The 13,134-nt window shown below is 42.2% G+C and overlaps 1 protein-coding gene across 5 annotated transcripts in view; it reads right to left on the minus strand.

Moving 5' to 3' along the window:
• Positions 1 to 13,134, minus strand: part of PTPRO (protein tyrosine phosphatase receptor type O) — a 211,640-nt gene that overhangs the window by 30,172 nt on the left and 168,334 nt on the right. For 2 of the 5 annotated variants that reach the window (XM_007060563.4, XM_043539328.1), the window contains exons 14-17: positions 9,201 to 9,333; positions 7,639 to 7,759; positions 5,345 to 5,413; positions 1,489 to 1,572 (exon numbers count right to left, since the gene is read on the minus strand). In XM_007060563.4, the coding sequence (XP_007060625.2) occupies positions 1,489 to 1,572; positions 5,345 to 5,413; positions 7,639 to 7,759; positions 9,201 to 9,333 (407 nt within the window). The remainder of the gene's footprint in view (positions 1 to 1,488; positions 1,573 to 5,344; positions 5,414 to 7,638; positions 7,760 to 9,200; positions 9,334 to 13,134) is intronic. The other 3 variants (XM_043539323.1, XM_037877059.2, XM_037877064.2) reach the window with 2 other exon arrangements.

A 13,134-nucleotide genomic window follows, 5' to 3' on the forward strand; every position in this document is an offset into this window, starting at 1 on the left:
AGATTTCATTTCATGCTGGTATTCCATTTACATTATAGACTTAACATAGGCTTAGTAAAGAATAATCTAACACTCTGAAGGCCTTATTCACCACAGTGCCACACCTTGTGTGTTAATTTACACAGTGCAGCATGGGTGTAGAATACTATTATCCTGATTCGATATCATGTTATATCCACTTTGGACTTGTATAAATGACTACACAGAGCATAGGTGCTGGGACTAGGGGTGCGGAGGGTGCTGCCACACACCCTGGCTTACAGTTTGGTTCAATGACTCTGAGCACCCCCACTATACAAATTGTTCCAGCGCCTTGACACAAGGGGCAGGTCAAAGGAGTACCAGGCCCTGAGTGCTTTTTGCAGGGTTTGCTCCTGCTCTTATAGAAGTCAATGGCAAAACTCCCATCGGCTTCCCCTTTCTCTAGTAATCAAAAAGTTTACTTTATCTGGATCCAATCCCAATTTAGATGAGTGCTTTTAAATATGCAACAAAACCAGAGATGATACTTCGTCTCCACAATCCTTGTATAGTATATTCCTCTGACTAACTTAACTGGGCACTGCCACTCCACACGAATACTGCTACCATCCTGGTAAAAGATTTTGGCAACAGCGAGAGAGAGCCATTCTCTTGATTTTAGTACCAAACAGGCGAGGCATCACTTTGATTTCAGATCTAGAGGGGCACAAACTCCCTCCCATTAAGTAAAAACTTCTTGGTCATACATATATTAAGATTTCATTTATGATTTTATATGTTATAAGCAAGCTACAGACATGGGTGGTCCATGTTATGGCTGTTTATAAACACAGCAATTAAAGATGTTGGAGAGGATTATAAGCCAGGGTTGTAAGAAGCCTTTGGATCTAAATCAATTGATTAGCTATTTATCAAAACATCAATCATTTATTAATCCTTTATAAATGGAACCTTAATTTCAAGTGTGACCCATTTATTATGGTTGGGGAGAGCTAGCTCAAAGCATTTGCTGTACAAATTCTGGGCCAGTTTTTGCTCCCAACAGCAAAATGCCTATTGACTTTGGTGGAGAAAGATTGCACCTTTAAAAACAAATGGTTTGTTTTGGATTTAGACAGGTGAGCTAACACCAAGCAATTAGTAAGAGGAGACAGCAGCAGAAAGCATCATCAGGCATTCAGCAAGTGGATGAAGAAAAAGTTACAAGGGGGTTTGTAATAAAGTCATAAAAGTTGCATAGGGACAATAATGAAGTGTATGAGAGTGACCACTACAAAATTTTCTTTTTAAGTAACAAAATGGGTAGGAGCATAAACAAGCAAAATGCGAAGCGAATAGCATGTATTTTGACACACACACACTCTCCAGTCCATATTTCAGCACATGAAAATTATTGTAACTTCAAGAACTTTCAACCATTTGAAAACAAAAGAACACATTTTTAATGTATTGGGAAATTAATATGGTTTAGCTATTGGATAGGGAAAAACAAGTAAAATCACTTACCAAGGATTAATATAAAATGCCAAAAGATAATCAGTCCAGAGGCATGAGGGTAGCAGAGTTAGGAAAGCAAATACACTTCTACGCCTGTGAGCATTAATAGATAACATACATAAAGATGAAAAAAAAGTGAGGAGAGTTAGTAAGACAAACTAAACTCAGGAGCTCAGTCAATTGCATAATAGAGGTTAGTTAACAGGATAAAAGATTCCTGTTACTCTGTTAAACGTGAAAATTATTAGATTCCATGGCACTGGTACTCCATGATCCTGCAGCTTGTGTAGTAATTTATACCTGTTCAAAGTGAGTGTAAAATTATACACAACTGGATGGGAGCATTTTACTGTAGTGCAAATAACTACACAGAGTGCAAGGCAGTGTAGATTTAAGCCCAATATTTTAAAGCAATGTTAAGGGATGTAATGGTGCCAGGTAAAGATGCTCCATGTGAACTCAGGGTGAGATTTTCAGCAGTGCCTAAAGGTGCCTTTAAAATCCCACCCACAACTTTGTCATCATTTATATTGCTCTAGTTTACAGTATTTAGGGTATTTCAAGGGAGTTACATTCCATTTTCAGCTACATATAGCTATTATATAGCCCGAATTTGCAAAACTTGTTCTGGCAAGTAGTCCCATTGGCTTCAGTGGGAATATGTGTATGAGTGTCAAGGGATCAGGTCCATATACCTTCTCAGTCCTGTTGAGTTAGATTTCTGCAAATGACCTTGAAACCTCAAAGGCAATACCACTAATAGGCAATACCAAGTCTTAAATAGTCACCATACATTATTCCTCAATGGTTTCCAGCAAACTTCTATTTGTTCCTTTGCTAAACTCAGTTTATTTCTGTTGTTTCTGTGGGTAATTATTTATGGCAGATTTCACTACTATTAAACATAAGTTTTAGATACAAAATAACCCTTTACATTTATATTTGTGTGTTATGGACCAAATTTTGCTCTGACTTACACAGGTGTAAATCCAAAGAAACTCAGTTAATACAGGAGTTACTCTGGCTTTACAGCACTTAGTAGAATTTGGTCTTGTATAATCAAAGTACATTGCAAACATTAACTCTTAATGAAACTGATAGATTCTGCACTCATTCAATCAATGGGAGCTTGAACTGAGTAAGAATTTTGTGATTTGGCTTATCATGAAAGTCTGGCAATTCCCAGAAGTAATACTGCTGACCTATGTCTGACTACTCTAAAACAGGAACAAAGAATGGACACTGCCTTTGTCTGTGGTAAGAAGAAAAGGAGTACTTGTGGCACCTTAGAGACTAACAAATTTATTTGAGCATAAGCTTTCGTGAACTGGGGCATATGTGTGTGTGTTTGAGCAAGACTGTGCATGTGTGCGCACCAGAGAGAGAGTGAAAATCAAGCTGTGTCTGCCGTAAGTGACCCTAACCCAAATCATCCAGTCTGGGGGGAGGGATAGCTCAGTGGTTTGAGCATTGGCCTGCTAAACCTTGGGTTGTGAGTTCAATCCTTGAAGGGGCCATTTAGGGATTTGAGGCAAAAAAAAATTGGGGATTGGTCCTGCTTTGAGTAGGGGGTTGGATTAGATGATCTCCTGAGGTCCTTTCCAACTCTGATATTCTATGAGACACTACACAGGAAAACCCCACATAGGGAAGTGGAAACTCCAGGAAATATCTTACTTTTTGTTTTTGCTGCTGCAGCAAATAAAGGGTGCTGGAGAGTTTGTTGGGCCCAAAATCTAGAGCGATTTTTACAGATTGGGGGCGGGGTGTGTGTGTGTGTGTGTGTGTCTGTCAGATACAAGTCTGCCTGGGGGCCAGGGAAACATGCTGCCCAGAACTCACCTGGTGATGCTGCCCATACAACCCATCCTCCAGGCAGCTATGAAGCATGGACTGGGAGAGCAGTAAAGTTAACACTAGTTTAGGCACCAATCTTGTAAACACTTAAGCACATGATTTACTCTAAGCACATGAGCAATACCACTGACATGAAGACTACATACATGTTTAAAATTAAACATGTGCTTATGTGTTTATAAGATCAGGTCCTTAATCCTTAATAGTTGAGAGGAATCGCTGTGGGGCTGGTGTGGGGACAAAGTGGGTCTCTTCACAAGCAAGCCTCTATTTTCACAGAGGGCCTTCCACAGGGCCTGGGAGTAGGAGCAGATGTTGTTGCTAAGGCAACCCTCTTCCCTTCCACATCCCCAGGGTCGGGGATTTGCAGGTCTTCATCCCATCTGCCCACTGAGGCAGACGGAACAGTCTAGTCGATGTTTTCTTTCATCCTCTGATATCAAACAGGACAAGTGTCCATCAAACCACAAGCTAATATGATTGGAATTCCTATCTTTGTTTATAGTGACCATTTCAGGCAAAACTCCCACTGAAGTGAGGACCTCAAGATTTGGCCCCATTGCCTTAAACTGGTCAAATACTAAACAGGTATAATCTTTGAGAATTCATGCAGATGATAACTCAAGCAACAAGAATGGTCACACTTCCTCATGCAAATCTAACAATGAATTCTCCCCCCAAAAGCCCTTTCTGTTTTTAATGTCTGTTGCTATTTTAGTAATTTGATTCCAGTGTGAATTTTTAATTTACAGGAGCGTTTGAGCTTCTGCCTGGGCTGCAATTAACATACTCCAAATAAGAGAAGCTGAGAAGGAGATTAGCATGTACTCAGTATGGCTGGCTGCTATTAAAGCTACACCAAGCAAGTGAAGCTTGTTTAATATGTAGTTAATTAGCAGCACTGTTAGGTATTGACAGGCTGTGCTGGGATTGTTAGTTCAGTTTGTGTGCTTATTAGCAAAAGGCTTGTTTTGGTGCAGTAGCAATCCATTTAATCCCATCCTTGCTGGCAGCCTACACCCCGTGAGATCATAGAAACAGTTCCAAGTCCACCAATTCCTCATTCCAACCCCGTTCACATTCAACAAAACTGAACCACAAGTGGAAAAACTAAAGCACTTAGTTTCTTTTCCCTATGGAGTTTGGTGGCATTTTTTGAACACTGTATTTTGGCCAGTTTTGGAAGCTACTCATGTTTGGCTTTTTTGGGGTTGCTGACTATAACTTCACAAAACAGTAAACAAGTCAGTTAGCAGCACCACTGGACTATCGGGAACATGAACAAGAATCACAACATCAGCAGACAATAGGGAAATCACTAGGGCCCATTTTGCCTCGATGGAAGCTAATAGGGTGGATTTATTTGCTCTAACACCTCTCAGGGAGTGATGGAACTATTGATGGAATGGAGTAACTAATCAATGCCTGCTGTTTCTGCAGATGGTTTTCCAGACCTGACTGGGTGTGTTTTGCTTCCAAACACCCCAGCAACACTGAGCACAAAGTTGCAAGGGCGATTTGAGCTAGCTTGGCCTTGTTCCAAATACAAAGGAAAAATAACTAATGGCACTGGGGCTTGTATTTCTGTGAACAGAATTGTTAGCTGATGATCTATTAAGAGCAGCCTCACTGCTTGACATTAATACATCTCCATAGAGCTGCTAATGGATTTATAGATCAGCCCTCTACCTCTTTGTTACTTTAGGAAATATACAGAATGTGTGTAAGGGAAAGAAAAAAAATGCATCTAGCCCAGTTGGAATATGTTGTGCATCCTCATTTCCTACTAAAAAATAGTTTATGACAAAAGACATGGTCCTGGGCCACCATTCAGTCAAATAAAAGACAAAACAAAACCAAAAATCAGCTAGCTTTGCTTTATGTTAAATGTGCTAGCAATCATATAACAAAAACATAAGAACATAAAAGTCAGACTTGCCAACGAAGGTAGCTAGTGAGAAAAGGAATGGGGGGAGGGGAAGCATAGAGGTAGCAGTATTTAACTCACCAGTTATATGGAAGTTTTCCATCTCTCTCCAATGAAGCAAAATTGACAAAGGTTCCAGCCCCACACTCCCTGTTTCAGGAAAACCGTTGAGTTCGAGGTTATTATTGCTGGACAAACATAATGCTTGTTGATTTTGTCAGCGGTGTTGCCCTAATACAGATCATTAAGAGCCTGATTCTAAAAGGTGGTGTGTATCCAGGCCTCCCACTGAAGCAAGGGCTGAACTTGCTGGGTGAAGCTCAGCTGAAGTCAGTGGATCTGCACCATCGTAAGCCAGGTCTGGATGCGACCCTTTAGAAGTAGTGGGTGCTCACCATCTCCTGAGATCAAGCTTCCTAATATCTTGCCTCAAGAATAAGATGAGAAAAAAGTTGTCAAAATTGATTTCTATCTAGGGATGTACATGGCACCAATCTCCATAGTTTCAGAGCACCTGCCAAGTGCAGTATTCTCCTGTTCATATGAAATCCTATTGTCGGAGCCTCTGCATTATCCGAATTCCTTCCTTGTCCCCCCAGTATGACACACATGCCCCCTGAAGCATGTATCTCATGCAGGGGGACAAGGAAGGGATCTGGATAATGTGGAGGTTTGGATAAATAGAGCAGAGACCCCCAGCAAGGACTGTGAGGAGGAGGATAACGAATCACCCTACTGCTGATTGGCTCCTGCGGCAGTGGAGGGAGCCTTCTGCAGCCCTGCGGTCACTGAAGTGAGTGATCAGGGCAGAGCAGAGCCCCTGAGCCAGGAGCTCAAGGAGGATGACAAGACCCTGGCTGTGGGGGAGGCCATCCCACTGCTGAATGGCTCCTGTCCTCACAATTATCTGAATAAAATCTGTGTCCCCCATGCTCTTCAAATAATCAGGAGTATACTGTATTTGTCCTTACATCACCCCTAGGAGGTAAGGAAGCATTATCCCCATTTCACCAATGGAGAAATTGAGGCATAGTGTTTAAATGACTTGCCTAATACCACAAAGGCAATGTGTGGCAAGGCCAGGACTGGAGTCTTTATTCCAGTGCTTTAACCACAAAACCAACCTTTGACCTTCTCAACATCAAATGAAAAACCGAATGTTGAGTATTTTTGCTTGTTTGCTTTAAAAATGATTACACATGCAAGTGTATAGTTCTTTTTTTTTTTTTTTAAATTCCTTTTGCAGTAGAGAAAATGAGAAAGAAATAGCCATGGGCTGCGTGCATGATAGTTAACTAGGGAAGAGAATCTGGGTTTTCACAGAACCAGCTATATGCAAAAGTAACAAACAATGCATTGAAAGGGGTCCTATGAAAATCTAGGTGATGGGGGTAAATTCCTTTGCATGGAGTATATAGCAAAGACTTGATGCATGAAATGCAACAATCTGTTGTGTAATCAGTGAGCAAGTTCTTTAAAGTGACCCTCTGAAGTGACATTACTTGATTTTCTGACTTCGAAGGAAAAATTCAAATTAAATGTATTATTTCACACACACATTATGGTTCTGGATTATAAGAGAACGGAGACTCCCAAGGCTCAGACCTGCAAACCTTCCAGTCACAGAACTACATATAGAGGATCTGGATGATTAGCCACCCAGTTTAGCTAGGCAGTCAAGGATATAACTCAGACAAGAGGTGAACTGTGAGCTACAACACTAGGTAAAGGAAATCAGATCTCATTCTTCAGGGCATAGGATGGCTGCTGCAGGTGTATGAAGGAACTGCATCATATATAAAGAGCAGTACTTGGAGGGAGGGGAAAAGGTGCCTTTCTTCTGTCTGAAGGAACAAATACTGGGCACTGAGAGACTGGTCTTGATGGATTAGTTATCTGATCTGGCATAGCAAATTTTGTGTTCCCAGCAATTTAAATGATTTTGCAAAATAACCTGGATGATCTTAAGGATTCTATTAACCATTCATCTTTACCTGTCTTAAAACCATCTCATATTTCATTTAAAAGTCAGTAAATCTGAGCAATCAAATGACCCGAGAGAATATGACTGCTTAGATAATCAGCCCTTAAAAAATGGCTTGAATTTGCAATTTACCAAATTAAGCTCCAAATTAAGACAGAGGTTGAGGCTAATAACTCCATCCAGCTGTAAGAATAGCTAAGGGATAAAGCAAGTAGTAGTTGTACTCCTAAGAAACAGCGGGGAACAGGGAATCTTCAGAGGTACTATGTTTATAGACATCTCAAACACCAAGTGAGCACAGTGGGTACCATGTGCCATACAAGCAAAACCCAATATTATATTTTACCCATTCTTTTAAAGCTTCTTGGACTTAGAATAAGACTGGACCTACCTGGCCATTTGCAGATGTTTCCGCCTGAGAACAACAAGAGTCACAAGCAGCAGTCCAATCAGGAGAATGCTCAGGATGGCTAACACAGAGATCACCACTATGTTGGGATTCATCTCAGTAACTGCACACAAACCATGACTCTGGGTTATTCATTTCAGAACATACGGCCTGTATTTTTTTCATGATAATTTTATATTCTTCTCAGTTGATCTTCGGGAGTGAGAAATCTTATCAGTGGACGTTAGGGCAGGTTTAGGGTAACGGACCCCATACAATTCAATAGGAGAAATGACATGGTTGTGGCAGGGTTGCAAACCTCTGCACAGGAAGGTTTTATGAATGTTAGTGAAAAGGAGGAAAAAGGTAGGGAAGGAGGAAAGAATAAATGTATATAAAATTGGTATCTTATTTATCTAAGTCTCCTACAATGCACTCCAACATCTGTGGCATTGCATGCCAGCAATAATCAATACAGTCTCTAACCTGAGTCTGACATAAAGGCCCAGTTCTCTGTTTGGGTAACTCAGTTGAAGATAACTGAATTACTTCAGCAGATAATTTGGCCTAAAATATTTTGTTGCAATTAGAGACAGTCAAAGCTCAGTAACATTCTTAATAGGTATGTTTGCATCTGCTTTTTCAGATTTATTTCTAGTTCTACAGGACATTATTATTATTATTATTATTTGTATTGTGATGGCACCAAAGAAGGGAGTATCCTTGCTCAGTCAAGCTTACCATCTATTATAGGAGTGCCTACAGAAGCAGTCCTTAGAACAGAACAGGGGTTTAAGCTAAGTACTACATGCTGAACTTTGACATTTACATCATAACATTACTTGTCAGATATGCTTTAGTCACTGATCCTATAGTCTGATCTCATTAACTAAGCAGAACTGAAACTGATTATTCTGGATGGGAGACCCACAGCTGTAAGGAAGTGGTAATGCTGATTCAATAATGGCATTCTTTCCTCCGAGTAAATTTGAGCCTAGAACCCATAAGAATGCTAGAGGGGCTTGGCTCCATCAGGAGACATCTTTTTAGTTTCTGACCTCTCCAGGTCATTCAGCTGCACTTTCCTTTTCACCTCTTCCCAGTTCAATCTCTGGATCACCTCAGGCAGAAAGAGACATTCCTCATTACGACAGAGGAAGAGCCCCGGCCTAGTAACTGAGACTTTGCCCATATTTTGCCTGGGCACGGCGAGGATGATTTCCTCTACGGATGTCATCCGGGCAGTAATCCCAGAGTCTTCCTTCAAACTGGAAGCAAGGGACTATGAATTAAAAAGCCCAATCTAAAATCAAAATAGAATTATTTTAAAACACACACAGTAATTGGGGTTTCACTACTGATTAAAAAAACACACTCTCTAGTGGTGAACATACGTAACAGCAATACTTAACACTTAAAAGCTGCTGCCCCATTCCACCCTGGAGCTGGCTACGTTTCGGTGAAATAATTTTGGTATCGGTAACACCTGAAAAGCAGCTTCAGAAGGAACAAAGAGGCAAACATTATAGTTGTATAGAGAGTGGAACTGGCAAAGTCCGGCTTACCCATGGTAGAGACAGCTATGAAGGTGGGAACACTAGGGCTGTTGTGGCTGAAGGTAGTCACGCTGCAATTGTAGGACGTGGCAGGCAGTAGGCTGGAGATAGTCACTACATGTGAAGAAACAGTAACAGGTTCCTAAAGATACGAAAAAAGTACACTGTAGTTTGTCTCTCTCATTCAACTCTTGTTTTCTAAGTGAATTGAGATCTGGCAAAAGAAGCCAGCCTATTTAAATGCTGGGATGGTGGGCAGGGCCCACCAAAGCAATGAAGAGAAAGATCTGCTCCTGAGATGCAGGAAGGGCCACAGAATCCAAAACTTAACTGATTATGGGTGGCAAAAAATTAAAAATGGAGATGGAGGTGCAGGTCTCAAGGCCAAATGAAGGACCCAGAGGGGGAAAACCAAGCAGAGAACCTCGGACAGTACCCACTCTTCCAATTTGTCCAGGGAGTCAGCAGGGGCAACACACAGGAACTGTGCCTAGATGCATCCACAAGGAACTGGAAAATGGACCCACAGCCATAGAAAACTTCCCTGTCAAGCTTCTTCTTCCTGGACCAATGGATGGCAATCTTAGCTAGTACCAGGGGGAGATTGATGAGAAGGTCTTGTGCTTAATCCAGACCTACAACTCTGAAGGCTAAAGTCATATTTATCCACAGAGCAGCTACAGTAGCAGCAAACTCCCCATACACCATCTTGCAAATGTGCCTCATCCGTTCCTTGGAGGTACCTCCTTCACCAGTGGAGAGTAGTTCAAGTATCTTTGCACTTTGCCCGCTGGTGACTTTTTTGAAGTGGAAGAGCATAGTAAAGCCCCAGGGATAATAAACATTTATTAATACAGCTATCAGACCCCTGAGCCTTGCTTTTCTAGCCAAGAAATTTACACCTCTCTGCAAACCCTATAAATCTTTGTACAGAGTTTTAATGGCTATTTCTGTGTTTGATGGATGGTGTAAAAGGTGTTTCATAAATGCTGATACGATGAAAGAAAGCCAATAAAAGAAATGTGTGGAGCTGCAGAGAACGTATGTTCTCACTGATAACCCTTTTTTCTACCAAATCAGCTAAAATCAGAAGAGGTTTATTGATATGAAAATAGGGCAAAATAAGTTGGGTGTTCAGCTGGTAATTTAGAAAGGGAACTAAGAGTGTATTTGTGATCCATAGCCCTGGGCTAATGAACACAGCTGGTGAAACATTAGCCAGCAAACTCTGATGGCCACAAAAACAGAGAGTGGGAGTTCTGGGCAGGTTTGCGATCCTTTATAAGCTCCTTTTATCCTTGCAAGGGTCTCTGTTGAACTACAATTCTGAGATCAATTATGCTGCTGCACATGCAATAGCACTGGAATAACAGAGCTGAATTTGCCTCCTCTAGCTGAAGGACAATAGAGCAGCTCTGGTATGGCAACAGAAGCTGGTTGGAAGATGGGTTTTTTTGGGGGGGGGGGGCGGTTTGTCCCCTCATGGAGAATTTTGAGTAAAATGAAAAAAAAATATTTTCATCAACATTTTCTGTGAAAAAAAATCAACTGTTGAAAAACTGAAACCCCCAAACCTGAACAATTTTTGGTTTTCTGATGGAAAAAATAAAAAAAAAATAATTCTGGAAACATTCCTCATGAAAATATTCATTTAATCCAAAACCAATTTCTCACTGAAATTAAAAAAGAGGTAAGAAAATTTTCAACCAGCTCTAACAGCAATGGGGTTTCACCAGTTTCTCAAAAAAGGCCTCTCCTGGGCACCAGAAATATAATCGAGCCTCCCGCCTTTTAGCCTGGGACTTGAAGATGGGTTGGGAAAGGGACTTTGCTGGATAAACATTAAAAACTGGTGACTTTAACGAGAAACGAGTTGATCTTTTCAGTACACTTCCCAGGGCTAGATAACCTTGTCAACAAACCAGCACTACAACTGGTACCCTTGTGAGAGTCTCACCAGAGGTAGGCCCTGGACATGGAACTACCCTCACTACTTTAATAACCCCATGACAAACCTGGACTGGCTCAATCCTAATAATTGACATAGACCAAAACGTTTTTTTTTTAAATGAGTGCCTAAAGTTAGGCTTCACATCCATATTTAGGCACCGTGTGGCTCCTGATGAAGTCAACGGAGCTGCTGGACACTCAGTATGTCGACAGGATTACTGGCCTAGTGGATAGGGGAGAAGTAGTAGATGTGATAAATCTTGATATTAGCAAGAATTTTGACAGTCCCGTATCACATTCTCATAAGTGAGCTAAGGAAATGGAGGGAGGGAGAGCTAAGGAAATTGGGGGGAGGGATAGCTCGGTGGTTTGAACATTGGCCTGCTAAACCCAGGGTTGTGAGTTCAATTCTTGACAGGGCCGTTTAGGGATCTGGGGCAAAAATTGGGGATTGATCCTGCTTTGAGCAGGGGGTTGGACTAGATGACCTTCTGAGGTCCTTTCCAACCCTGATATTCTATGATTCTATGAATATAGATGAAATTACTATAAGGTGGGTGCACAACTAGTTGAAAGACTGTACTGAAAGAGTAGTTAATAGTTCATGATCAGTCAGGGAGGGCTTATATAGTGGGTTTCTGCAGGTCAGTCCTGGGTCTGGTTCTATTCAATATTTTTATTGATGACTTGGATAATGGAGTAGAAAATACGTTAATACAATTTGTGGGTGACATAAATCTGGGAAGGGTTGCACGCAATTTGGAGGCCAGGATTGGAATTTAAAAGACCTTGACAAATTGGAGAATTGGTCTGAATTCTACAAGATGAAATTCAATAAAGACAAATGTAAAGTACTTTACTTAAGAAGGAAAAATCAAATGCACAGCTACAAAATGGGGAACAACTGACTAAGTAGAAGTACTGCTGAAAAGGATCTGGGGGTTATTGTGGATCACAAATTGAATATGAGTCAACAATGTGATGAAGCTGTAAAAAAGGCTAATATCATTCAAACACTAGTCAGGGATGGTCTAGGTTTACTTGGACATGCCTCAGTGCAGGGGGCTGGACTTGATGACTTCTCAAAATCCCTTCCAGCCAGGGCCGGCTCTAGGCACCAGCAAAACAAGCAGGTGCTTGGGGCGGTAGCATTTCTAGGGGTAGCATTCTGCAAATGTGCCCCCGCCACGCCAGCTCGCATCCACTCTGCCTCCGCCTGCTCCCCCGAGCGCGCTGCCTCCGTTCTGCTTCTCCCCCCTCCCTCCCAGACTTGCCACGTGCGAAACAGCTGTTTTGCGCAGCAAGCCTGGGAGGGAGGGAGGAGAAGCTGAGCGGCGGCGCGCCGGGGGAGGCGGCGGTGGTGGAGCGGAGGTGAGCTGGGGCGGGGAGTGGTTCCTCTACTCCCCCCGCACTTACTTCCTGCGCTCCCCCCCCCCGCCCTCGCTCACCTCCACTCCGCCTGCTCCCCTGAACGCACTGCCTCTCCCTCGCCTGAGAGGAAGGGGGGAGAAGCAGAGTGGTGGCGTGTTCAGGGGAGCAGGTGGAGCGGAGGTGAGCTAGGGTGGGGTGTTGTGTGTGTGGGGGAGCTGCAGGAAGTAATGGGGGGGCGGGAAATGCAGCACGCCCGGGGGAGGAGGCGGGGCCGGGGATTTAGGAGCCTAACTTTTTTTTTAAAAATATTGGCCATGGTCTTTACTCTGCCTTCTTTGTTCTCTCCATTTATCTAACACTGACTATTTCTCCTTGCGCCCATCGATATGAGAACCATTGCACCTCCTGCCAGCTGGAACAGTCTTTCCTTGTCTCAAAGTCATCAGCTCTCTTTTATCTACATCTCAGCCTATCTTTTCTCCTTTACATCGATCTCAGAATTACTCTGTCTCTGTTATTGGAATTATGAGTCGATGTTTTTAAGTTACTCACCATGGAAATTTTTGGATCCAAATCTGGGTGTGAACTATCCCAAAGTTAGGATGTTTGTACATGGCTTTTC

Source organism: Chelonia mydas, chromosome 1 (assembly GCF_015237465.2).
Source record: "Chelonia mydas isolate rCheMyd1 chromosome 1, rCheMyd1.pri.v2, whole genome shotgun sequence".
In the NCBI taxonomy this organism is placed as follows: Eukaryota; Metazoa; Chordata; order Testudines; family Cheloniidae; genus Chelonia; species Chelonia mydas.